Source organism: Nothobranchius furzeri, chromosome 7 (assembly GCF_043380555.1).
Source record: "Nothobranchius furzeri strain GRZ-AD chromosome 7, NfurGRZ-RIMD1, whole genome shotgun sequence".
In the NCBI taxonomy this organism is placed as follows: Eukaryota; Metazoa; Chordata; class Actinopteri; order Cyprinodontiformes; family Nothobranchiidae; genus Nothobranchius; species Nothobranchius furzeri.
The window spans coordinates 44871840-44898906 of NC_091747.1; the positions used below are offsets into that span (position 1 = coordinate 44871840).

Consider the following 27067-nt stretch of genomic DNA (forward strand, 5'->3'; position numbering starts at 1 on the left):
ATAGGAAAATAATAACGATATTAGAGAATTGTGGGAGTGTGGGGTTGGCCTCTCCGGGCGAGAAAGAAAAAAAGCCTACTTCAAGAGAGACATTAAAGAAACCACCAGGCCTTATCTGTAAAAGTGCTCCCTCTGAGGGGCTAAAGAGTGGAGGAGGGAGAAACTGGAGAAAAAATGAGAAAGAAAGAGAGAGAGAGAGAGGGGGGGGGGGTCGAGCTGAGAGGGAGAAGGAGAGGTATACAGAGTAGAAATGTAATAAATGAAATAAATATGGAAGGCTAAAATTGACACCCGCCTTGCTTTTGCTGACTGGGTAGGCCCGATAAGTGAGCCAAATTGCACAAATCTGATGTTTATCTTATCGGTAGGACCGTGAGCGCTTAAACGCACACGATAAAGGAAACGCCGTGGCGCGTCACGGTGAAGCGTGTTCAAGGGTGTAAAAATATGCATCAAGAGCACTACAGGCGAACAAGGTGGAGAGCGACAAGGGTGGTGTGACTCTTAAATCAGGCCAACCCCAAAGAAAAAGGCTTTTTAATCAGTGCACTCATTATGGGATTTGTAGGAAAAGGTGGCACAAGTGGAAATGGATCTTTGTCCAAACTTTGGTGAAAAAACAAGAGCAAACAAAACAAATGTAAGTATTCTCCTTTATGATCGCTTTTGCCCCAAAGCTATTTTAGAAAACAAGGGGGAAGGGACGTTCTATTGTTTGTTATATCGAAGCCCCCCTCTGTTCGAGATTGTGAAGAGAGCCACTGTGGTCCAAATACAGTACTGATCCTATTATTGAGGGGGTGGGGGTGTGGCGAGATAAGAGCATTTCCCCGTCCTCGCTGCTGAGTTAGAGGGCAGGGATTCTGGTGTCTCTACAAAAACTGAGAAGTGAAATGTCATAAATGAAAGAGAAGAAACAACTCCTGGTATGAAGTTAGAAATCAGGTTTTAGGGTGTGCAAAGCTTCACGCAGGAATGAGTTGCATCCCAGCAGCGACGACGGTCATGGCTGTAGTCCGTTAAAAAGCCACCCCGACCTCCCACTCCTCCTACTTTCCCTCATCCCACCTCCTGAAACAGGAGCAAGAAGTTGTCGAGATCCTCAACCTTTGAGCTGAGCCCTTCAAACACGGGAGGCAGCTCATTTTCCTGCTGAGGATATCAATTATAGATAGGGGTTACCATCGCAGCTGAGGATTGCAATGTCAAGACAGCAAACAGACATTTGTGGAGAGCTTCGGGATCTTTCTATCAGATGTGTGACGATAGGGTTTTCTTCTCCAGTGTGTATGTCAGCACTTATTGGTGTAATTTCGTCACTCGCCCAACTTCAATTTGGTCTCTCGTTTAGCTTCATGAGCAGTGTAGCTAATGGCGGTGGTGGCACCGCCGTGACGTTATTAATATTTCGCTTTAAAGCGAGCCCTCGGGGCGCGGGATGTTGAGGAGCATCCAGCTCCGGGCTTGTGTGAGAGTTCCGATAACAGACGGGGAGGGGGTCCGGTCCAGTGCTGGACACAAAGCTCCTGGAGGCTTAACCCGGCAAATCAGTTAGCACTGCCCAGCCGTGAGATGTTCACTCCAGCTTTTGAGCCCATTACCACTGTCCCTGGATCCGATCAGGAATCCGGCATTACTAACGTTCAGCGCTCGAGGCTGCCAGACGCGTGATTGGAGGCAGAGTCCAAAATAACAGCTTCTGTTGGTGCAGGGGTCAAGGTCGGAGGGAGGAAACAGCAAGAATCTTTGAGACGCTTTAAGAGCCTGCCTGTCTTGATTTATTTATTTTGATGTACTAAAATTGTGATTAAAAGGACAATTTATACTTGAACTTTTCTGATACAGGATGACCAATTTGGCTAATCACAAACCAGTATAACCCTTTGATGCATGAATTATGAAATCTTCAACCATGATTTTTTAAACAACTTTTTTCATTCATCTTTAGGTGTGAATGAAACAAATTTCAACAAATATTTTTGTAACATTTTGTTAATTTACAAATAATTTATTACATGTCCAGCTCAGTGGACAGCATGCATTCTGAACATGAAATATGTTGGCTTGACTTGCTGAAGCTCAAATGGAGGGGCTCACATGCAATAAAGTCTTCAACAGCTGTGCTTAATAGCAAAAATAAATAAATAACAATTTTGAGTACCTGTCCTCTGTAGTGACCGTTATGCATCAAAGGGATAATTATTTACAGAGCAGAAAATTAGATGATAAAGAAAGCCAATCTGTGTTTATTTCTTTATGTGATAAAATAAAGCATAATCAAACTAAATGAAACTCTAAAGGCTTTATAATGAATCACCTATTGATTTTAAACTGGAGGCATGTAGGGGTATGTTCATGCTGCCCTTTGCTTTATCTGGAACCCCTACTGCACACATGAAGCATCGGCGGCGTGGAACAGCAGCGGAAAGGTTTACTCGCGACAGTCGCTGCACTCCACCGGGGGAGTTTCTAATGTGCTCCTCGCTCGACTCGCAAGATCACAAAATCCCTCGAGTTTATGCCGTCCGCCATGAAGCCATACAGAAGGAAATCCCGTTTGACATCGCTGTTTGATGCCTTATGTGATGTTGTTCCTCTCTAAGCCGTTAAGTCACTTGTAGTGGCGTACATGACTACATATGAAATTACATCGCTGCAAAAGACTTTTATTTTGAAAATTACCAGGGGTTTGGTTTCCTGTCTAGCCCAATGTTAACTGTGGAAATTGTCGCGCCCCAGAAGCGGATGGCAGCAGAAATAGAACCCGGTCCTATCTTTCTGGGACACGCCTGAAAATTACCACGGCGCGGCTGGTTCGAGTCACCCCCATGATGGATTCTACTTTAAGCGGGGACGTTCTGCTGCTGTTCTGCGCTGCCGGTGCTTCCAGTGTGAAGTAGGCCAAAGTCTTTCAGCAGTTTTTAAGTCAAATTTCAGAACATGAGATTTTAGTTTGTTTTTTTTTAATAAGTTTTGTTTCTTTTGTCTACATTTATTGGTATTTTTGCCTTCTGCTCTTCTGGTATTGGTATCCCCCTCGTGTTTACTGGCTGTTTTCTTTGTTTACTAATGATGCGTTCGTTTTGTCCTTGCAACTCGGAAATCCTGACTTCCGAGTAGGAAAAACCAAATTAAACGCCCCGAAATTCGGGCATTTCATTTGAGACTTGGAGTGGAATCCTGACTTCTGACTATGGTGACCAGAACGCGGTTAACTTGGGTGTGATGTCATTCCCGCATGCACCATCTGCTCCTCTTCTTTTTTTGAAACCAACTTAATGGATCATTACTGCCACCTGCTGGACAGGAGTTTATTTAAATTGCAACAAAACAAAAAAAAAAAGAATCAAATAAATAATTGCTTGTTTTCAGATCAGTTCTGCATTGAGTAATGAGCTCTCCCACTATATATTATCCTCGGTTTCCTTTTCATATTATCTACGTTAGCTCCTAGCTTGTATGCTGTAGTTAAAATCCAGTGTGTCACAGGTTTCTGCCTCCCCGCTGACTATCTGACGGCATTCTCGGGTTCTACTTTGACCTCACCTCACACTTTTTTTGCCATGGTTTGTATGGTTTTCTGTAAGGTTGAACAGCTGTCCCAGTTTGACACTCAACACACCTGCTTCTGTTCTCACGCTCCCAGTTTCTGTTCATTCATTGCTGAATCAATGAACAAGTTCCCTTCAGCTCATGTCTCTAATTTCCTTGGTGAGTACCAACTTTGTGTTTAAGTTTATTTAAGTGAGATCTCTGGATTTCCTCACTTACCTGCTTCCCGTGCTTTTCCTACCTTTTTCACCTGTTTTTTTTTTCTTACAAGAAATCAGTCATTTGTTGCTCGAAGGACACTCACCTGTACCAGCTGCTCTTGGGTGTCAAACTCGCGGCAGCAGTTCTCCCAGTGGCAGTTGGTCTCGTAAACCACCTCCGGCTCCTGTTTGCTCTCATCCTTGTCCCCTTCCTCCTTCACCAGTGTCATCCCATCAGGATGGTCCTGAAAGTCCACCACGACAATGATAAACAAGGAGCAACGACCCACATATGCTATGAAACTTAAAATTGGAGAAAAATATGAACGCAAAACAGGTAAAGCTGTCATAAAATACACTTTTCACATAAAAGGCCCAGTTTAGTGGTTACAGGTCTCTGTGCTCCTGTGAATCTGGCCTTGTCTGGAAAAACCTGGAGGGAGGAAATGCAGATGTGAAAGCCCCTCTGTACACGAGGGGGGTTGTTATACGACAGGACCGGGTGCACGTTTGAGGACTCTCACCCCCCCCTCTTCCAGCTGTACGTTTCTCCATTAGCTCAGACATATTTCACTGTCACACGCTTTGGTAGAGCAGGGAGTCGGTGTGGGCTCCTACAGGAACGAATGGGGCGAGGCCTCCACCGGCGCCCGATAACTGACTCTAACGGGGGTTTCCTGCAGATGCACATGTTTACTGCTATCACTAGGTTTGTTTTTGCTTTCACTTCTCCCAGTTGCTTCAAATTTTGATTAAACAAAAGCACTTTCAATTTCCTTTTTCCGGAAGATCGATGGTTGTGTTACTTTGGAAGCTTAACCTGAATTAGGGGGGTTATCAAAAAGCAACAAACAGCCAGTAATAAAACTGGATAATTTATATGAATGCAGCATTCAGATCTGTGATTTTATCACTTCATGTCAAAAGGTGCGCGTGTGTTTGTTAGCAAGTATCTCATGAACAATAAAATGGATTTTAATCCAGCTTTGAGATAATAATCACTGGATGTACATCTGTACCTGACTAACTTTGCAGTCAGTGAGAATCAAGATGGCCACTATAGCCAATTAATATTAGAATATACAATAAAACTCTGTCAATTTTACAGATATTGAGCTAAAATATGGTGTGTAAGCTGCTGAGAGTCATATATAATGTATTTTATGAGCACCAATGGATTTCATGAGATCTGAGGTAAGATCAGTGGACTCAGTGGTCTCCTTTAAAAATCAGCTGAAAACTCACTTGTTCAAGATGGCTTTAGCGTGACCTTCACCACCACCCTCCCCTTATCCCGCTTTTCCCCGCGATCCACTCATTTCCCTCTTTCATATTCATTTTGTCTCTCCCTTTCCTTGCATTATCATTTTTCTTCTTACATTACACATTTTTTATCACAAATTTCTCTTTTTTCTCATTTTAAACAGATTTTTAACATTTTCTTGAAATCTTTTTTATACTTTAAGTTTTTTGTAATGCGCCTCATGATTTTGATCCTGAGAGGCGCTATATAACAGATTGTTTTCTTTCTTTCTTTAAAACATTGCCCATAACTGTTGTTTGTTATCAAAATTAGAACATTTAGTTGGAATTTAATGAAACTCTGGATGTAAATCCGCACCTGCTTGACTTTTGATGTATACTAGATACAAGATGACCACCAAAGGCACTAACCTAATAAAACACAAAAATGTCACAAATCCCGTCAGTTTAAAATATATATAATTATGAGCTAAAATTTGGCGTAGCAGCATCTAAAAGTCATCCACAACACATATTCTGAGTGCTAAAAGATCACGCTGGATCTTCTTAACCTTATTTTCTAAATCAACCTTAGGGGTCAGTGTGCACCAAGGATCTCTACACCTTTTCATTGATAAGTGAGATGAGCTCAACCTGTACACTGACGGCTCCTGGACTCGGCAGCTCTTCTTCAGGTTTCATTTTAGACCGTTTGTGGTGCATCGGGTCGCCGGTGCTGCTCACAGCCGATTCACTCGTGGGTTTAGTCTGCGGGAAGGATAAAAAACATTTGTGAGTTCATCACTTTTAATGACACTGTTGACTAAATAGATATCATTATCCTTTATGGTTTCATTAAAGTTTGATGCGATGCTGATGAGCAGATCCTTTATTTAGTTAATCAAGAAGACAAAACTACCAGGTTGGACTCATAATGGTTCCTTGAACAAGAGCTTGAACTGAGCTAATGGAAAACCGTGCTGTAAGTCAGAGTATCGCATTAGCTACTGTAATCAGAGCAATTAAAACCATCTCATGAACCAGTTCAACCAATGGATGGCCTGACTTTGGCCCTGGCTTAAATATACCCGTGGGGGAATTTCTGGGAGTTTAAAAAGAGGATAAAAAATGACCGTCTGGGAAAAGGAGACACCTAAAATCTTTGATATTCATTAAGATTTGCTTTAGTCTAGAAACAAACTGGATTGGCCGATTTGAATGAGGCTTAATTTTGATTAGGTGAAATTCAAGATCTTGAAAAACAGCAGGGCGGATGGGTAATAAACGCTGAATTTTTACTTTAAATATGGGCTCGCACGTAGCGTAAGGGCAGAGAAAAAAATAGAGGAAGAACCCTTTTGGATCCATCCATCCATGTCAATATTCCCTCTCTACATCCTTGTTCTCTCTCTAGTGATTAATGGATTCAACAGTGGGATTCTATGCTAACAAGCCCCTTGTTGTTTGCTGCAGGCACATTGGGGCCTGTGCTCGGTGGGCTAAAAACAAGAAACAACACAAAGTAGGAGGAAAGTCCCAGGAGAGGAGGCGTCCTGCCTGCACCGCGTCAGCTTGGCTCACGTAGCTCACATGCAACGCCGCTATCCATTAGGTGTGATGATGAATCGCAGAGATGCGGACCGCCACTCTCACCTGTGATGAATCGTTGGAGATGGCCGAGCGCTCGCTGGCACTGAGCCCGGACGGGATGCCGGGCATGGGTCGCTGGGTGGCGAAGGCTGGCGTTGGGTGAACGAGGGGCGGACTGTGACCAAAGGCTGAACCAACGATGCCCGGTTGGCGACCAATCAGCTGCTGGTGCACGTGCAAAGCCACCGGGGTTGGAGGGTAGGCGAAGCTTAACGCTGGACTGGAGACAGCAGCAAAATCATTAGTAGCAGATGAAATGAGACAAAAAAAAGGTTAACTTTAGTGCATAAAGGAATTGTTCTGGATAACTTTTCATCCCTGAGGGCGATCTGACAGGAGATGGTGTGGTAATGCTGGAACCGGGAAGACTGGCGGCAAATGAAGCTTGTTAACACACTGAATTATCAATTCGTCCGCCCATACCTCCACTGGGCAAATCATACAGATAATAAATAACTCCTAATCTAACCTGCAGTCGCATAAATAAAGCCACAGCTCTGAAGCTTATTAATTAGCAACCTGAGGTGACTTTATGAACCATGAAACTCTCAGATGCCAGCAAGTCTTTTCTTTTCTGAACCACCAGATAAACACAGAAACAGCAATGGCCTCCATTCATTCTCCTCGTTGACAATTTTCTCCACTCGCGACCCATATGTCTGCTGATCTTATTATGAGCCGAGTGGAAATCAATGGGCTGAGACACATTTGGGGGCCCATCCGCTTGTCATATCGCTCATCAGTCTGTTGGCTCTGGCTATTTGGGTCCTGTCACTTGGACAGTGGCTGAGAGTGCAGCGTGATTGATCAGGTTCTTCCTACAGATCGCTGATCAATGGCTGTGGGTGGGGCAATGGATCTTTGGCCGTCTCACTTCACCCCCCTCCCCCCCTCCCCCCACTGATCACTAGTCTTTTCTTTTGCTTCACTTTGCTTAGTTCTGGCATCGGGACGTGATGTATGTGATGGCTCCACGAGGTGTGCTGGATGAGTGACACAAGCCGCCAGGGAGGCAGGCCGACCGGCTGGCTGGGAGATTGTCACCCACACAGGGGTTTCTCTCACTCACACACACACACACACACACACACACACACACACACACACACACACACACACACACACACACACACACACACACACACACACACACACACACACACACACACACACACACACACACCTACTGGTGCCACACATTTACTTTATATATTAAGGTGTCACGCAGAAGGGAAAACTGTTGACGACACATAACTTAACAGAAAATGAATCAGTGGTATTAAAGTGTCTAAGACCGCTAAAACACTTTTCCTACGTTTCCCATAACACAGCTGGACTGAATCTTTCACAACTGAACCAAAATGAACTTTAGGACAACTTTGATGTCACCAGTTGTTTTGTTAAATACTGCTAAGAAACATTAGGTACTCTGTAGGCAGGAAACGGTTATATCTGGGCAAAAGTGATGAGCTGGGGAGTTAAAGGTGGAATATGGATCACGAACACCAAAGCGACATCTAGTGTGTAGAGGTTGTAACTGCAACAGATGAACAAGGTTCTCAGCCGTCGGGATACGGGTTCGCTGCTGATATGTCAAAGTTTTGTTGTAGGCTTCACCTAAACTCACTCTGGTTTTGGATCTTTCATGGTCGCTCCTCTCCTGAAGGATAACGTCTCCCGAGCTCAGAAGCAGCTGCTTGACTTGCCGAGTCCGCCATTTTCCACAGTGCCAGCCTCGCTGTGCCGAGCGGACTGTTTGGCAACCTGCAATGTTGCCCTCTAATGGCTGGTAGATGTAAACATAAACCCAGTGTCGTGCCCGTCAAAATAAATATTTGATTATTTTTAATTAAAATATAGCTTTGACAACAAAAGTCGTCATTTTAAATCCAACCGTTCACTGCATTTGCATTTTTTTACTGTGTGGGCGTCGGAACGAGCCCCACACAGTGAGAACAAACATCCCAGCTCTAAAGCCGATCTTCATCTACGTACATCACACATCACGTGATCAGGAAGCAGAAAATCCATGTGTTAGGAGATCGTTTTGGGCCGCTGCTGTAAAAAAAGTGAGGCGCGAACCGGAAAAGCTTCTGCCGATCACAATTCAACAACGGATTATGAAAGAATGGATAACGCTCGAAACGAGCGGATTCTTCCTGATGTAAGAGGTGAGTCTCCTCTTTGTTTTGGTTGTTTTGGTAGTTTTGGCGCTGACCTCATCCTAGCGTGCAATGTTCTGTGACTCTTAAAAAACAGTAAAAACGCTGAAAAACGCTGGCAGCGAAGAGCTTTACTGATCAGGAAGCGGCTAGCAGTGAACGAGTTAAAGGAAATACTACACCTCTAAATGCCCTGTGGAGGTTTTTTTTTTAATTTAAAATTTAGCTTTTTATTAAATTGTTCCATATTCAACCTTTAAAGCTGAAATTGAGTTTTAATCTTACGGCTCCATCTAGAGGCTGACAAAAGTATTGCCCCTTAAGCCCCTCTCCCTACTTCTAAAATTATGTCTGAAAGAAACACTTCTCATTCGTGCAACTCTAGCCCACCCACAGATTTATTATTTTCATGTTTTTCATTCATAGACTTGAATAACTCGTCAAATTGGACATGTGTTAACACAAATTAAGAAATGTCATCATCTCTGCCTCTGTCTATGTACTTCCTCAAACGCTCACACACATTCTGACATCTGTACGCAGGCAGATGTCTAACATCATGGGCTGAACGGCAGTCAAATAAATGTATCTCTTTTGTTCAGTGAGGTATATTTTTATAGATATAAGTAGAGATTACATACTGAAGGAATGTAGCATGAGCTAAGCAAAAGGTGTGTTAGGCAAGGCAAGGCAGCTTTATTTATACAGCAGTTTTAAAAGGAAAACAATGTTACTGTTGTGTTTGCTACCTGATGGCTCTGGCAGAGAGATGACCGTAGGAGCCGCTGGTGGAGGAGCTGGAGCGGGAGTTGTTGATCAGCTGGTTGACGATGGCGGTGGGTGAGTTACGGATCATGGCCTGCAGGTCGAGGCTGTGGTCGGAGAGTGGTGAGATGGGCAGTGGGCGCTTCCTGCTGGGCCGCACTGGGAGCCTTGGGCTTGGAAAACGGGAGCCTATGTGGTGAAGACAGATCAGAATTAGACTTCTGACAGCTGCAGTGAAAAGAAAGTTTAAAATATCTTGCAACGCTATTAATGTAATCCTTTTTGTTTATTCTAGACAAGCGAATCTGTTAAAATTTGAATATCTATTTAAAAAAAATCATTTTCTGTTTGACTTAGTCCAAACTCTATAACCCTAACAGATGACACTTGTGTCAATCATCAGACAAAAGGCTCGTCTCGATGAGTGTTCAGCTGTCACTTGATGCACTGCTTGCATTTCATCTATGAGAAAACATGCCTTTTATGTTGGAGAAATGCTCAAACTGTCTATGGTAATATTTAATCAAGTCCAATTTGACTCGTTATTCAAATGCAATCAGTGTTGACTGGAAAAAACTCAAAGATGGGTTTGAAAAGGTAAAAGGCGGAAACAGCACGAGCATTCTCTCTGCACATACAATGAGCCACGGGTAGAGATTAAAACATGACTTTTGTTGTCTTTTCACACAGAGATGTCACAAACAAGACAGAAAAACGGGGGGAGAACGTGCTGAGGGGATGTGGTGCTTTGTGCTTGAACTGACACAATGACTTTGTGACTCAAGACTTGGAAATAAAACATTTTGAGTTATTTCATAAAGGCAAACAAAACCAGCGTGCACAGCCCCGATACCACCCCCCCCCCCACCACCCCCCCTCCATATTTACGTCCCCCTCAATCCATCCATCTCCTAAAACGTAAATGCTCTATCCCTCGTTTGACACATCCAGCGATTACAGAGCACTCCATTCACATGGTAATCAGTGGGTGTGGATGTGAGTGTGTACCGGGGCTGCTGCTGTGGTGTTCTGGCATGCAAAAGGCCCGGGCTGCATCTGTGCCATGAACCTGTGTGCAAAGAATCACCCTCTATATGTTTACAGTGCATGGAGGATGGTATGGCTGCATAAACTGTCTTAATGAAACAAAAGTCCACCCCTTTTTAGTTTCAGGGTTTTATGTGTCAGGATATTAGGGAAATTATCCCGTTTTAAGATTATTTAAACAAATAATGAATGCAAAATGTTAAAACTGAGGTGGAAAACCCAAGTAAACACCGAATGCCTACATAAGATTTAAGAGGAAAAATTGTATCCAATAAGTACCGGTACTCTTGTTGTACTGGAGCATACAAGGGTGTGTTAACACAGTACCAACTGTTGTTGTAGCACCACTCTAGAAAGGAGTAAAAGGAGGAAGGGATATTCCAAAAAATTCTGCTCAGTCTCTGTTAGCAGTGTAGCGTTATGGATATGCTATTTCCTGCCCTTAACAGCTGCCCTTTGACACAGTGACAGTGTGCATAAATTGCCAAGGTCGTGCGCTTGCTTCTGATGTTTACATTCTAGCAAAGAAGACAGAAGAAGGACAAAGAACGCTTTTCATTAGTTAATCAAAGAACTTTATTTCTAATAAAGCTAATCAAAACAAATGTTGGTCAATAATAATCAGGTGACTGATCTGTGAAATCACAATGTTATGATTATGTGTAATAAATAACAGGACTAACTGAGCTAGACATCCTGATCCACATAAGGTAAACACATGACACATTGCTCCCTCATCCAATCAGAACTTCCTTTCTGTTGCTGGCAGAGTTATGTGGTGTTTACTTAATCTGTCCACTCTGATTTGCTAAGAATTATAAACAACTGAGTTAATAAAACAGAACAACGCCATTTTAAGTCAGTTCCAATGAAGCTCTTTAACGTAGTTCAACTTGGTTCAACGCAGTTCCAACCAAGTACTCGACCAGCTCTCAAATCCATCATCGCTAAGTGAAGTACAGACTGGCCAGCTGTATTTTCTACTTTTAAGCTGAGAACTGTCAAGCTGGAAAATTCTGTCGTTTTACCTACAAGACGACGGTTCCTTCAGAATAAAAGCTGAACTCTCTACGTGACGCTGACACCTGCCGTTGCTACCGGGAGTTATCCGTAGACTGGTTTGTCGTGCTGCAGACGCTGTGCTATCAGTTCCAGCACCAAAGGAGGGTCCGAGGACCTGGCATTCCGGATCTAACACGGGAGTCTCCAAAGGTACGTAGATCGGCATAGATGGGGTTTCATGTCTCTTCCTCCTGAAGTCCCTCGTGGTTAGTTAGTCAAAACAACATCTTACACTCAGACTCGCCTGCATCAGATGGAGATTCTGAACTGACACACACACACCAACACCTCAGCTCACATTCATCTTCATCCATCATTAGAGAGTTAGTCCTGGAGATTGTTTCGAATAATTATAAAATAAATATTCTTAAACATCCCATATTTCTCTTTTCTTGTCTCTAAGTCAATACAAATTGTTTGAATAAAATTCCCTGTGGTAAAAACAACCTCTTCTGATTCTAAGGTAAGGTTTACCTCTGTACTTTAATAAGTGTAAGAATATACCAACTATATTCCGCTAGAGCAGCTTAAAGCTAATGAAAGAGTTTATTGGAAGGATTGCAGGAGAAAAATCCTTCCCCTTAAGCTAAGGTGGTAGACTTAAGAGTTCACAAAAGCAAATCTGAACGAACAAGACTTATGAAGATAAGTAGAGATGTTCACTCATGATGCACACCACTGTGTGTTTGGAGGAAACCAAACACAGGATATCACCATAACCACCATGTATCCATTGTCAGCACCAAGGTGGAGGGTTGATGGTTTGGGCCATGATTTCCTCTGCAGACCAAAGTATTCTAAAATCAAATATAAGATCATCTTTCCAAAAGCCAAACAGGAGTCATAAGAGGTCTATGATCCCAAAATGCAGTAGAAAATCTACAACAGAACGTCTGAAAAAGAAAATAAAGTTCCAGACCTCCGGGTGACTGAATATTAAGGTGAGACCTCAATGAAGAGAAACAAGAACCTATTTAAAATCTGGTAAAGACAATTGAAAGAGGATCTACATATTTTTAACAAAACATGAGCACACAGAATATTTAAATGCACACTTGGAAGTTTTGTTTGCTTTTAGCACCCCCTAGTGTCTGTTTAGTAGAAGCAATAGTGAAACCTATCTCCTCGCTGTGCTTTAACACCTTAAGCTATCAACTGAAATGTCTCCTCAGCCTTCAATAGTGTCTACAGGAATGAATCATCACAAAATCAAACACATCAGCTGTGTTCATTTTCTAAAACATGCAGGAAACGTGCAGGAAGCAGACTGCAGCGCCAGGTATGTCAGCTCAATTTGCGTCAGTTCAACAGACCGGACCAGCACTCTGAAGTTGCAAATGTGGTATTCTGGCCACAGAGGGCAGTGGGGGTCTGAGTTACATTTCAATAACCATGTAAAAAGTCATTTTAGCACATGGTGGGTCAAGAAAATGATTTTAAAATATGAAAAAGTTGCCACATATGCCTGTAAACTAAAGTGCAGTTCATCACCAATGACTAATATTTCTGCAAAACTCCTACCAGACTTTGCTAAATGCTTTAAGCTAGCTGCATCTGTGCAAAGTGCAGCATCCACTTGTGGAAAATTGCAAGACAGTGGGTGGGAGAGAGGGGAGGAGGCTTAGCTTGGGAAAAGGGGCCCGTGTGCCATCGCTGCAAAGCCTCATGGGACCGGTGTTTATTAATGCACAGCCCAAATGATAAATCGGCCAACCCGGGAGACAGAGAGAGAAGCGTCCTGGCTCGTAGCAGGTCTGTCCCTCTAATTTCCTCTTGATTTATGGACGGGATGGCTGGTTACGTGCCGCGTCATTAATTTTGAAGGCCGGGGAGGGTTCAGATGGGCCAGACTGACGGAAATAAAAGTTGGTACCAAAAAACTGGGATTGGACCCCCAGCGACAAACCAGGGAAAGTCACAGAAGGAAAGGGCACAAATCCTCCTTCTGTGCTTACAGCCAGATTCTAAAGATGTAAAATGAACATGATAAATTATTACTCCTGTCAAGAAAAAAAGATGTAATTTTCTAACAAAAGAAGCCTATTTTTAAAACAAAATGTCCCGAGTAGCACAGGTCCCTGCTAACATGTTATTTTGTATGCACAGATGGTAAATGAATATTTAATGAACAGTTTACTAAACAACTTCATTTAATTGTAAACAGCTATAGAACACAGATGTTGTTAAAGATTTCAAACGCGTTTGATTTTTCATAATTTTACCCGATCAAGGAAAATAAAAATGTTAAATACAATAATAAGCAACCAACTGAGGCCGATTTGATGTAAATTATGGTTACATTTAGCTAATTTACAAAAAATAAATAAATAAATTAGAGTTTAAAAATGAATAAAGTAAAATAAAGGCTGTTTAGAAAAATAATTTCCTATTACCAAGGAAAACAGCACTGAGATTGGCTAATAAAGGCCACAAACAAACATAGTAGTGCAGACTTCAGTCACAGTGATCTATGAGCGCAATGGTGCTAATTAGGCAGTACCAACATAGACAATAGACCATTAAAGCACAAAAAGGAAGGACAGGCCCATTGTTTCATTAGTAGAGCTCTGGCTGACGGTAATTACGCTAATTTGGAAAATACTAAAATGGTAGTCCAGATTATCAGTGAAACCCTCCTGATAGACGTAGCTCTTTGTACAGTTTTTCTCTTCCCAAAATCCGACAAAGCTTTAAAGTGCTAATTCCTGCGGCGCAGGAACACACATTGTTGAAACGTGATGAGTTATTACCGGCAATGATCACAGGCGATTTTTAAGTGTGGAGTGCCGCATCTCTCCACTTAAATTTGTCCCTAATTGTTTTGTTTCAGTCTATTAATCTTAAAAAGTGACACAGAAGATAGGATTTCTCCAGTGATGAATGGTGGGACATTCCAATTCCCACTTAATAGCAATTAATTTTCTGATACCCGCACAAGTTTGGCTAGTTTTAATTAGTTTGTTCGGAGAAACGAGGGGAGGGGGGTTCACCCCGGATTTTCCATGAAAGCAGTGTCTGTCTCACTAAATACATTCTCATCAAAGGGAGAGGGGTGAGGCTGTCTGACCTTTCTAAGATTCAGTGTTCATTTAATTTCCTATTTACACTTGAAAATAACTCATTAGCATAAGTCCTTTGCACACAGTCCTGAGCTCAACACATTAAGACAATGGCTCATTTAAATCATGTCAAAGTAAAGTTGCGGGAGCCTCCTCGCCGCGGTTGAGGTGCAGCTTGATCTATATATAGGTGTATTGTGAAGGTGCACTTTAAGGGTTGAATTCCCGCTGGGGCCACCCACACACGAAGTGTGCAGGTATGCTCTCCGAAGACGTAAAGGTGCAATCCCAGCAGGAATAAATGTGGTGGGTGTCGTTTTTGATGTGTTTTCTGGCTTGAACCGAACATTTAACGTTTTATTCACAGACTCATTACATTTGTTCGTTTTTTGTTAATGTTATCTTGTTTTCCTGTTTTTCCTATGTTTTTTGATACATTTGTAAGTTTTTTTTTACTTAGTTTCTAGCTTTTCTGTCATAGTGCACGTTGTTGAAGGAGCTGAGGAGGCAGGCAGTTGAACTCAATCTGATCCTACAGCTGGAGAATTAACTGGAGGCTCTTATATACTGGGGGATGTGATTAGAAAACAGGGACAGGTGAGCTGATGAAACACTGGTGAGCATGATCCCTGACTGGGGAGGTGAAGGAAACAACAGAACCACAGAGACACAGATCGTTTAGTCTAGAACATTGTATCTCTGTTACATATGGAGGTGTACTGCTGCCGCCCTACAAATAATAAAACAAAACTGTCCTATTTTTGGTTTTCACTTTAGAACAAAAGGCTTTCACGTTGCTGAATTTATTGATGGGTTTTGTTAAAAATGCTCTACAAATATAACTTTTTTGTTAGAGCTTGATTGTATTGTATATTGTTCAAATGCAAAAATTAGTTTTTATGCAAACGTGATTATTTTTATGGTTCGAACAAAGTGATGTTTATTATTCGTATGTGATCATGTTTTACGTTCCAACAAGATCTTTTCTTCCCTCAATTATGATTTTTATGAATTTTAAGTCAATAATGTTCACTGTTTAAACAATAGCTCACAGCTGTGCTTTTTCATAAAGTATTCCCAAGTCTAAAATAGAGGCTGACTGATATGTTTTTTAAGGTCGATGCCGATACCGATTTTTAAAGAATGTCGTTGCAAATGGCCAATTATTAAGGCCGATATATATACATGTATATATGTATGTATGTATGTATGTATATATATATATATATATATATATATATATATATATATACACACACGTTTTAGCAGTACATTGATTGCGAAAGACAACTGAACACTCGCTGTGTGCAATATAAATTAAATAAGTCAATAAATCTCTTAATATTTATTGATCTTCAAATAAAAAACAAACTCAAAACATGAAAAAAATACTGTGTTTGGGTCTTTTCTTCAGTCTAGTTGTGGCATCAGTTGGCCACATAGGTGCCTGATTTTATTATTATTTATTTTTTTAATTGTCTTTTAAAAATAACTTCGGCCGATGGTCGATATAGAAAAAATGGAATATATTGGCCCGATATATCGGTCGGCCCTATAGTCTAAAATGGCATCTGTGAATCCTTTATGATACTAATTATTTTCACTTGCAGTCAGTCTGATTATTTAGGTCACCGAGCAGAACTGGGATCACTACTGAGTGATTTTATGGACGTTTTTAATCACGATGCTAGTTGGACCCATTCATGCTAAGCTAAAGCTAAAGGAGTACTGCCGGGTCAGGAGAATTACTGGCTACAAATAGTCCCCCCCCCCCCCCCCCCCCCCCAATTATCTAACTCTGGAAAGTATATTTGACAAAATTTCAATTTTAGGGGGAATATCTGTTTCAAACAGGATAGCTCTTTACCTTCCTACGCCCTTTTCTACTATCAGACCTTCTGAGTAATTTTATCGGACCTTTCCAGTATGCGCGTGTCTCCATTTCACTTTCAAGGTCAACCGAGTAACTGAACTAGGGTTTCTGCTCGAGAATAGTCAGGTAGTGTCGATGGGTGGTATTGTAACTTAGTGGAAAATGATATTGACACATATCGCCAAACAACCGGCATTTGTAAAACTGGAAGAGTTGCTGGTGAAGCTAAATAAATAGAAATGAAAATATGCTGTAATAATGCTGCTGTTAAATAAAAATGGTAGAAATCCCCCAACAACTCCATCATTTATAGCAATTTCTGGTCCTTGACTTTTAACCGCGGCACACTTTTAACATCACATAACTGCTCTACCCTGAATGGATTTAATTTAAGCATAATTTGACAAAAATAAACTTTTTAAAAGTTATTAATGTTTGTGGATGCCTTTTTACGCTGATTAGTGGAGTCACTCACTGCCGAAACAGTCGTGATATCCCGGCGTCTTAGCAGATTCTTGAAAGCGACGATTCTGTTTGGAAACACGACGACTGAGAGAACAGAGCTAGTCACCTTTCCCCCTTCCAGACAATTCCCAGAACTCCTTTGGTGGAAACGCAGTCCCTGACTAAGATGGAAGTGTAGTGCCCAGATCTCTTTCTCCACCTTTGTGATGATTTCCACCCATTGTCATGTGTGCTACCAGCCAAAATGTGCAATTGTAAAAAAAAAAAAGAGTAATACAATTCAGGGTGCAGCACCAAGAACAAGTCAGTTATAAAACCTTTCTGATCAGTGCAAACTAGCTAAAGTGATTTCGCAACAGAACTTTCAGCTGAACGTGTTAGCTCATATTAGGGATGTAGGGTTAGGGTATATGGCAACATATCGTGATATATTTTCTGTGATGCTATATTGATATTTTGGGAAGAATTTACCTGCAAACATTTGTGTATTTTCTTTTGGTGCAATTCAAACGCCGACCACTAATTGGCAGCAGTGTGCAATGGGTTTTGTTTCCACCATTGAAATGTAAATCCTTCTGTTATGGTTCAGACACCTCATGTTAAACATGTTAAGTATCAGTTTGGACTGTTGAACATTCCTACAATAAATTCAGACTAAAAAACTCACTAATAAAGTCTGACTGAATGTATTGCAATATATTGTGATACATTGTGTCGCCTCCCCTGTATAGTGATATGTATCGGGTCGCCAGAATTTCCCTAACACACATCCCTAGCTCATATTATTTTGATGTATTCAAATACGCAGACTTACTGTCCATTGCCTGCAGATACTCCATGTGCAGGGCGCTGCTTGCCCCGGCAGTGGACGCCACAGATGGAAGAAGGTCTGCCGTGTAAGGGCTGCGGTGGCCTGCCAGCAGAGCCATTGGGTGGTAGTATTCTGCTGTCAGACCTGTGTGAGGTGCTGGAACAGAACAAAAAAGGTCAGATTAGCACAAAAAAATACTGTAAGTACTAACACACAAAGCAGAACACAATTCCATTGATGGAAGATTTCGAGGAACTCCGGGTGCAGATGGTGGGAAACAACAGAGGAAATTTATTAGGCAGTGGTAGAAAGAGGACAGGGAGAGCACCTGCGTTGCATTAGAAAACTTGCACTCATTTACTTTGGTTGATAATCAGCTCAGCAAAACAGTAATGAGTACATTAGCAACACCATCAAGTTAACCAAAACAGCTGCACAGGGAGCATCACCTGAAGTGGAGAGCCTCACTGGGGACTACTGAATGCTTGCTCAGAGATTACAGTGAGTGTGCATTAGTGTTTGAATGATGCACTCCTGCAGAAAACAACATAAATTATCATCTTGCAACGCATTCCTTAAATAGCCTTTTCTCTCCACTTTGGTGTTCTTTGATCACCGGTGTGTGTGTGTGTGTGTGTGTGTGTGTGTGTGTGTGTGTGTGTGTGTGTGTGTGCGTGTGTGTGTGTGTGTGTGTGTGTGTGTGTGTGTGTGTGTGTGTGTGTGGTAAGCGTATGTGGGCTAACGCATCTGTTGGCAGAGACGTTTCCTGTGCATGTAGCATGCATCGGGCTGCAGTCTGCAGATATGCAGCCTGCTCCTCAACTCTGCTCTAAAGGAAAACAAAAGGCCTAAATCTTCCCCGATAGATCTGCACGCATTAAATGATACTGCAAACTATCCTGCCTCCACTCCACTATCTCCTCCTTTCTCCGAGCTTCCCTTTTCCAAGTCGTAAGTCCTTGAACCGTAGCCTAAAAATAAACATCTGGCAGGGGCCTTCCATATGCAAATACTGTAAGAAAAGAGAGAAGGAAAAGACTAACACTGAGGTTTTGGATGCAAATTTGGAATCAGACTACTGAAGCTCTTTCCCCCCATTTAATTTGTGAAATAAAGAGAGAGTAAATAAAGAAACAGTGTATGAGGAGATTTCCTCTCAAGTCTGGCCCGTATGGCTGTAATACACATCAGTGATTGGGTGAATGAAAGGGAGAAAAACATTTGTAAATTAATTCGATTTGGCTTTTATGTCTCCAGTAGAAGGGGGAGTTTCTTAATTGTCACCAGTGTTCCGCCTCAGCTTTGCTTTGCATTCAACCATAATGTGTCCCATTCAGTATCCGTGCACGGAAAGGAGCTTTGAGAATTTCCTAAATCAGAAATGTTGGCATTTGATTGTGATCCTGGGGGCAAAAGAAGGAGGAGTGGGGTGTGTGTGAGTGTGGCACTTGGAGAAGACATGCCTCAGGACCCGCTGAGCCACCGGGAACTCCTTCGGCATAACAATGGGATCAGGGGCGAGCCTACCTCTGAACTGGTTGTTGCAGAGAAAAGACAAGAATTAAAGCAGGAAGAAGAAAAAAAAGCAAATGTGTGGCGGCAGGAGGGTGGCACTAAATCCCACCCACTTTAAATCTCCATTAGATTCTGTTAATTAATTCGTCATTATTCAAATGTACTTTTTACTGGGAATGAAAAAAAAATCCAAGCATACTGAAGAAAGAGGCTTGCTGTAAGCGCAGTGATATACTAACAACACAAAAGCTGACGGGTTCATTAATCAGCGGATTGATTAAAGAAGTAATTAGGTGCCTCATTCACAATTCACAGCATTATGAATTAAAAAGAGGGGGATCGTGTGGTAGGTTGGAGGAACTATTTTGATTTAAAGCAATCTGAGCCTGGTGCACATTATGGTAATGGGAACCTGGAGGGCAGAGAGTCGGAGATCGAGTGAGCAAAGTGCAGGAGGAGGAGGAGGAGGAGTAAAGCTTCTAGTCCTCTCTTAGTGGTTAACACACCTGGATGAGAGGGAGTCGAGTGTGTGGATGTGCAGGAAATAACCCTGCAATCTGTCATTTCACAAAATACATTCCAACATCAGACGGAGAGCTAAAGAGGTGTCTGAAGAGCCAAAAGGATGATGGCTGATGATGTAGAAGCAAAAAAATAAAGGTTATTAGGCCATTCCAATAAAACGCAGCAACAGCTCAGGAGATTTTCAGGAGGAAACCAAATATTCCTGTTTTTATGCTCTCTTGAAGAAGTTTTCATTTTAAAATCTATCTTTTTTTTTTTTTGCTGTTCTATATCAGCGTGAATGTTACATCATGGTAAAAAAAATCATCAATCAAAGCTAAAGATTGGACAAAAAGTAATTCTAGTTTATAATAAAAGTGACAAAAAAAGAAATAGGTCACATTAGCAGGAATAAAGTTGATTTTGTGGATTATTCTTTCATAAAATAGGTTTTAAAAACTGATTAGCACAGCTTCTTAAAAATAAAAAAATATAAAACAAATACTTAAGAAAATGATTTATTACTGTATTTCATTTCATTTTATGCCACTTATAAATTCCATCTATTAAAAAATACAAAAAATATTTATTAAGATGTTGCAGTTGTTAGTTTTAACCCAGATGCAGCTGAGAATATTAAAGTTTAAATAAAAATAAATAAATCTAAAAGCAATCTTGATCCAGTATTTCTGTTAAAACGTAGAATAACTGATAATAAATCTAAAAAAATGAAAAAATTAAAAATTAATACAAATCTAGGGATTTTGTTATACAACATTAAATGTTCATAAACTATTTTATTAATCCCAAATAATGTTTCTTTTATCTTTAATGTAACCCTTATTGACATGAGATAATGAAATAATAACTTAAAAAAGTTCTTTACATCCTCGGTCACAAAAGTTAATCTATATCAGTGTTTTATATCCTCTACTGCATTCATTCTGAGAGCATCGCTGCCCCTGAAGCCCTGCACTTGAATCCACCCTCTGTTTGCTGCACATGACCCTGCCGCTCATTGAAGCGTCCTCCAGAGGTCTCCGACACGTCTCCGACTCGTCTCACAGATCAAAGGGATTAGCCTCGCTCCAACCTGGGAGCCCCCACCAACACGTTACGAGCCGCTCTCGTAACGGTCCGACCCTGACTCAGATACCATCTCGCCGACCCCTGGGTCTTAATAGAGATGGATCTGGTTGCCTCTCACCTGACCTCCTCTCATCTCAAACAAGAATTAAACAGAGCTGAGAGTTCTAATAACAGTCAGGGATCAATTTCAACAATTATTCTTTTTTTTAAGCCCACTGAGGTCACGCCTCTGGGTGTGTGTGGTTTTTTTTTATGTGCAAGTGTCACAGTTTACTCACCATCTGCTGGGCTCAGGCCCCGGGTGGCCGACACCACCGAGATGGAGGGGCTGCTGTGAAGGGAGCGGATGTAGTCCATGTATGGGTTAATGTAGGGGTGCGGAGGGTGGAAGGGTGACTCCGCCCCCACAGAGGGGTTCCGCTGGGGTGAGATCCGAATGAGGGAGATGTCGGAGAAAGCCGGGCTGCCCGCCAACGCCGGAGGCCTGGAGAGAAACACACAAAGGACATCGTAGGAGATGAATGACAACTCCAACAGATCTACTGAAAAATAATTTTACTTATACCAACACGTACAAGCAAATCTATGGCCACTTCCCTCCAGATCAGCATTAGATTGCTAAAACTGTAAGACCAGATCAATAATCTTTCAGATTTATTTGGTTTTTAAATTCAGTTGATATTTGACATGGATGTCTCTTCACATCTGAAGTCTTTCAGCTTTTCTGGCAACATGTGTCAAATGTAATTAACATTAAAGCTACAGTGGCAAATCTGCAAAACGAGCTAGCTTAAAACATTTTTTTCATTCACATTTGTCTAAAAACCTCAGCCAATCACACGGCTCGAACCAAAACCAATGATTGGACCATATGATTGTCATTTACCTGGGTCCTCCATTCATTACGCGCTCTCTTGTATTTTGCAACAGAACGCCACCGGTGTGAGAGGTTCGCCGCTCCATAATGTCAGAGAAGGAGAAACAGCCAGCTGTTACCACTTAACCCTAACCCTAACCAAACTACCAGAGTCCCAAAAAAAAAAAAAAAAAAAAAAAAACACCATTTGAAGATGTGGTAAACAAGACTTTTGGATGTAGAAAATAGAGATCGGTTTACTGCTGTCTCGTTTCTTTTGGCAACGCGCGTTCTCATATCAGGCGAAAGTGGCCTAGGGATAATTGTCGAAGGGAGGGGTGGGTGGTTGTTTAAAAGCTAGCTTGACCGTTGCAGCTTTAAATCCAAAGAAAGTACTAAGCTGGGTCAATACTTCTGAAAGAAATAAAATGGTTCAAGTTTTAAGTCCAGGTGGGTAGACAGGACTTTCATCCCACTCCAAAGAATACTACAAGGCTGTTCCTGGGAATGGGATCTCATATGGTGCATTTATGCTACGATCAGCTCCGTTTGGCCCTGGTAGAGTCAGCACGTTGGCGTTGTTTGTGCGGAGCCGACCACTTTTCGGGACCGTGCTTCCCTGCAGTTCATTTTGTGCTGGGCCGACCCTGCACGCCTATCTATGGACCGACTAGCCGACTGAAGTTATATTGCTACGTAGGTGTGCGTGTGAAGTTATGTCACAAAATAGTGCCCTACCAAGCCCAAATAAACAGCAACCTGGCACGTATTTACTTTGTAATGCTACTGTCAAGATGTCCGCCCACACGAATCTGTCATTGTTTTTAACCATCTTATCCCACTTGTCTAAAGTGACTGTACTGACACCAGCTTTTGTTTACGGTGGCGCTTATGAATGACACCACAGACTTTTCTGCACCACTTTAGCAGAGCCCATCATGTCCCTTGTCCACAACCGTGTTCCTGAGAAGGTTAGGTTAATCCAACCAGGCCATGCAGGGGAGGGCTGTCCCCACCTGGCCAGGCTAACCATGGTCTACATGCGACATAATGATAGAGATATTACAGCTACAGTCTTCAGTAACAAACTCAATCATCATCAGCTTGCGAAAACTGATTAGCCTTTGAGTTCAAGTAGATATAGCAAGCACACGTGACTCTTATTATGAAACGCTTTCAAATACTCCTGGGTGAATTTCTTTGGGAAATTAAAAGGCAAAACCAACTTGACTGGGAATGTTGCAGGGTTGGATCTGAAGCTTTTGGAGGGAATTTTTAACCCCCCAACCCCCGACCCAGGGAAAGGAGAATCTGGATGAAGTTTCTGGAGACCTGGAAATTTGGGAATCTTTGCTCCCTTACATATTCTGATAATAAATAAATGGGGAAATGATGTGTGTGTCTAGAAATGCAACACATTCTCACACCCCAAGCGTCGGAAACAAACGCTTGGTCAGCCACCCTCCACGTCGGACCCCTGACGCTAAAAGTGCCCTTTTTCATTACTTATGTACGAAAAGGGGTTTTTCCCTTTTGTAACTGCAGATCCCAATGCAGCGTAAAACTGACGTGATGAGATATCCGCTGATGCGGCACTGAACCAGCTCAGTTAACCGCACCTAAACCTTAACGTTTCACTATTTATAACCTTCCCCTCACCCTCATCCTAACCTTAACCCTCTTGCTACCTAAAACGTTACTCTCACTGTGATCAAGCATTTGTTTCCCATGCATTCTGACTCTGACAGTCAGAGTCTGACTGTCAATTTTCGTATTTGCCGCTCAAGGGGAACGTTAGAACATACCATCTGGCGAGGGGGAGGTTACAAACACCCTCTACTTTTAACCTCCACCGTGGTAGTTGAAACCTCCCCCTCGCGTTGGCTCGGTCCAAACTCGACCAATCACGAGGCGGCTCCCGCCGTTCACTTCATAGAGCCGGCTTTTAGAGCGATCGACACATCACTAACTTTTTCGCTAGCAAGATGGTTAAGGTTAGGATAGGGGTGAGGGGAAGGTTAAATAAGAGGATAAGGTTAAGGTGAGGTACAATGAGCTTGTTTGGTGCCCTGGCTGCGGACATCCCATCACGTCAGTGTAACGCTGCATTGGGACCTGCAGTCAAATAAGGGAAAAACCCCTTTTTGCACATAAGTAACGAAAAAGGACACTTTTGGCGTCAGGGGTCTGACGTGGAGGGTGGCTGACCAAGCGTTTGTTTTTGACGTGCTGGGAGTGAAAACGTGTTGAGAAATGTCAAAACAGTTCAAACTCAACAAAGGTGGCTAATAAAGACATTACTGTCCCAGATTAATCTGTTTGCCAGTGTGTCATTATAAGCTTGTTTGCAGACTCTCGATTGCATTCAGTCAGTTACATCGCCACATGCTACTGGTACAACTAGTCACCATCACTTCCAACCCAGTGAGAGGAAAACCTTAGTCAAGATTTAAGTCAGCACATTTAGGATTGCAGCATATTTCAATTCCACTGAGTTATTATGACGCACAGTGTTTGGAAAGTAAGCAGAATTAATTTATTTCTCCACAAATTGACCAGAAATGTCGTGTTTGTTTCGTCAGGTCTGAAGGTCAGGACTTTACGAGCATGGGTGGACCGACAGTGGCAGACAAATAAGACAGTAAGGCCGTCTTTTTCCCTCCCATGTGTAAGCAGAGAGGAGAATGCAGCATTCCAACTGCTCCCCACGCAGACATTTCCTCAGATCAAAGGCAGCTTTCACCACTGCGTCTTAATCAGAGGGAAACGTTAGACCGAGCTCACCGCCGGCCAGAGCGAGACAAGCAAAGCTGCACCACAATTCTCCATTCCTCAGATGGCTTTGAGCTGAAACCAAATTCAGAACTGCACAGGATGGATCCAAAATCCATCTGAAAGTCTCTCACTACATATTTAAATAGGAAAAATCTGCCTTGTCAGGAAATTAATTTGAATTGTCTTTTTTGAGTAAAATAAAGTTGAGAACAATCAAGAAAACTTCTTAGGAACCAAGTTCAAGACAAACTAATTTGTCTCCCTCATTATGATTGGTTAGGAGGGCCTGGAAACTCCATAATGATGGCCTTCACCACAAAGGCCTTCCCCCGAGGATCTGGTGAAATCCACATATCAGCCAGACATTAACAGGCTAAAAGATTAGACTGAATTAGCCCCTCTGCTCCTCTGCGGCTCCCCACTGGACCAGTCTGCTGCGACAAAAGACCCCAGGAGGAGGAGAGGATGGTTGGAGATGGGAGGGAGAGGAAAAGAGTGGGTTTAAGTGGGGGGGGACAGAAGGAGGGATGGAAAAGAGAAAGAGACCTGGCCCACGGTTTGTTTGGCGGAGTGACCTTGAACGAGGCCGGGGAAGTGGAACAGCCTAATTACAACCTCCGCCCTGTCCCCTGATCCCCTACCGGCCCCTTTGTCCCTCTACTTCACAGCCCCCCTAATGAAAGAGCTCAGGCCAGGGTCAATAATGAGCACCGAGGAGTGGAAACGACCGACAGACTCAGAAGCATGTAGGACACATGTGAGCTCAGCCACTCATACAAACTCATACAAGCTCCTCTGGAGCTGTTCTGTAATTAGCCCAAAGGGGGGCCGTTTTTAAGGCTTTCACTGTGTTCAGGTGTGCGATGAAGATCCCTCAGCTTGTGTAATCTTTGTTGGGAAATCTCAACTTTTCAACACATGGACGTTTTTTTCCCCTCTACCTCTATTTGATTTGTGTGCTATTTTGCACGGCAGCTGTCAAAAGAAATTCAAGATGAGTTTTTCTTTCACGCCTTTTCGACCAGGGCAACTTAAACACAAACAGGTGTGTGTGTGTGTGTGTGTGTGTGTGTGTGTTCATGATAAGCAAGTAATGTGCCTACATGCCACCATTTACACGCCTCATTTGCACAGAACACAACTCAGCAGCAGACTGAAGTTCACTTTGATGTCACACTGGTGAGTGTGTTTCTCACACATAGGTCAAAAACGTGCTTAGTCACCACGTACACTTTCTACTACAAATGGCAAAGTCACTGTCTCACTGGGTTGTGATGAACCCTTATTTGTTTGCAAACCCCTCTCGTGTTATTCACGCTCTACAACAGTGGAAATTTAGTTGGGAGTGATTCATGATGTGCTCCAGACATGCACTTCTTAACCCTACCCCAGACTTTCCATCGGAGCAGTGTGACATACTAGACGTGCATCCCACCGGGAGCGTTTCAGACGTGAACCGGCAGTAAAAAGCGCTCCACGCACCTGGCCCCAAGAGGTCACGAAATGACTAGAGAATTGAGAGATCACGGGTGATTTGGACAGTTCACGCGATAACTAGCAAGGAGAAAAATGGCAGCATGTGTCCAGAAAGGTCTGTGGTACGTTTTCTGTTTTGTTTTTTCACGGCTACAGATTTTCCCAGTTAAGCGTGTTGAAGGTTGCCAGTTGTTTTACATGGCTTCAGTGTTTGACTTCCTGTCTGACTTCATCTGAGCTGCTGGTGCGGCTTCTGTGCCGTGCTCCTCGCTGGACTCGCGAGTTTATGCAACCCGCCATTAAACCAAAACAACATTTCATATCGTTGTTTGATGTCAAATATCACGGCTATGCAATTCCAGGCCTCGAGGGCCAGTACCCAGCACGTTTTAGTGGTTTTTCTGGTCCAACACACTGGATTCAGTGGTTGAATCATCTGTGCAGCAGCTCATCAGAAGCCTGATTGAAATAAGGTGAGTTGAAGCACGGTTAAAACTAAAGCACGCTGATACCGACCCTCGAGGCCCGGAAATGAAAAGCTTTGTCATATATGATGTCTCCACTTCCAGGATTAAAGCCATGAAAAACACACCGCTGCACTTCTGGAACAACGCTGGGAGTAAATAAGCTGTTGGGTCACTTGTACTGACGTAATCTGCATAAATATGAAAATGCACGGTTGCAATAGTCTTTTATTTTGAAGATTACCAGGGGTTTTACACTGAAACCGTGTGATTTCCTGTCGAGCCACATGTTAACTGCAGAAATTGCTGTGTCTGAGATGCGACTCGTAGCAAAAACAGAACCCGAAATTTTCTTTAGCGGCACGGCGAGCCGCTTCTTTGATGTGCCTGAAAATGTCCGCGTCGCAACTAGTCTGAATCCCCCCCCATAGACTACAATGGAAGTGACGTTCTGCTGCCGTTCCGCGGCACTGATGCTTCCAGTGTGAAGTGGGGATTAG

The 27067-nt window shown here is 42.5% G+C and overlaps 1 protein-coding gene across 1 annotated transcript in view; it reads right to left on the reverse strand.

The window, feature by feature from the left end:
* The window catches only part of gli3 (GLI family zinc finger 3), a 125262-nt gene that overhangs the window by 10936 nt on the left and 87259 nt on the right, over window positions 1-27067 (reverse strand). The window contains exons 5-10 of the mRNA XM_015954757.3: window positions 21275-21480; window positions 17892-18044; window positions 9556-9760; window positions 6648-6864; window positions 5649-5762; window positions 3857-3997 (exon numbers count right to left, since the gene is read on the reverse strand). Of these exons, the coding sequence (XP_015810243.3) occupies window positions 3857-3997; window positions 5649-5762; window positions 6648-6864; window positions 9556-9760; window positions 17892-18044; window positions 21275-21480 (1036 nt within the window). The remainder of the gene's footprint in view (window positions 1-3856; window positions 3998-5648; window positions 5763-6647; window positions 6865-9555; window positions 9761-17891; window positions 18045-21274; window positions 21481-27067) is intronic.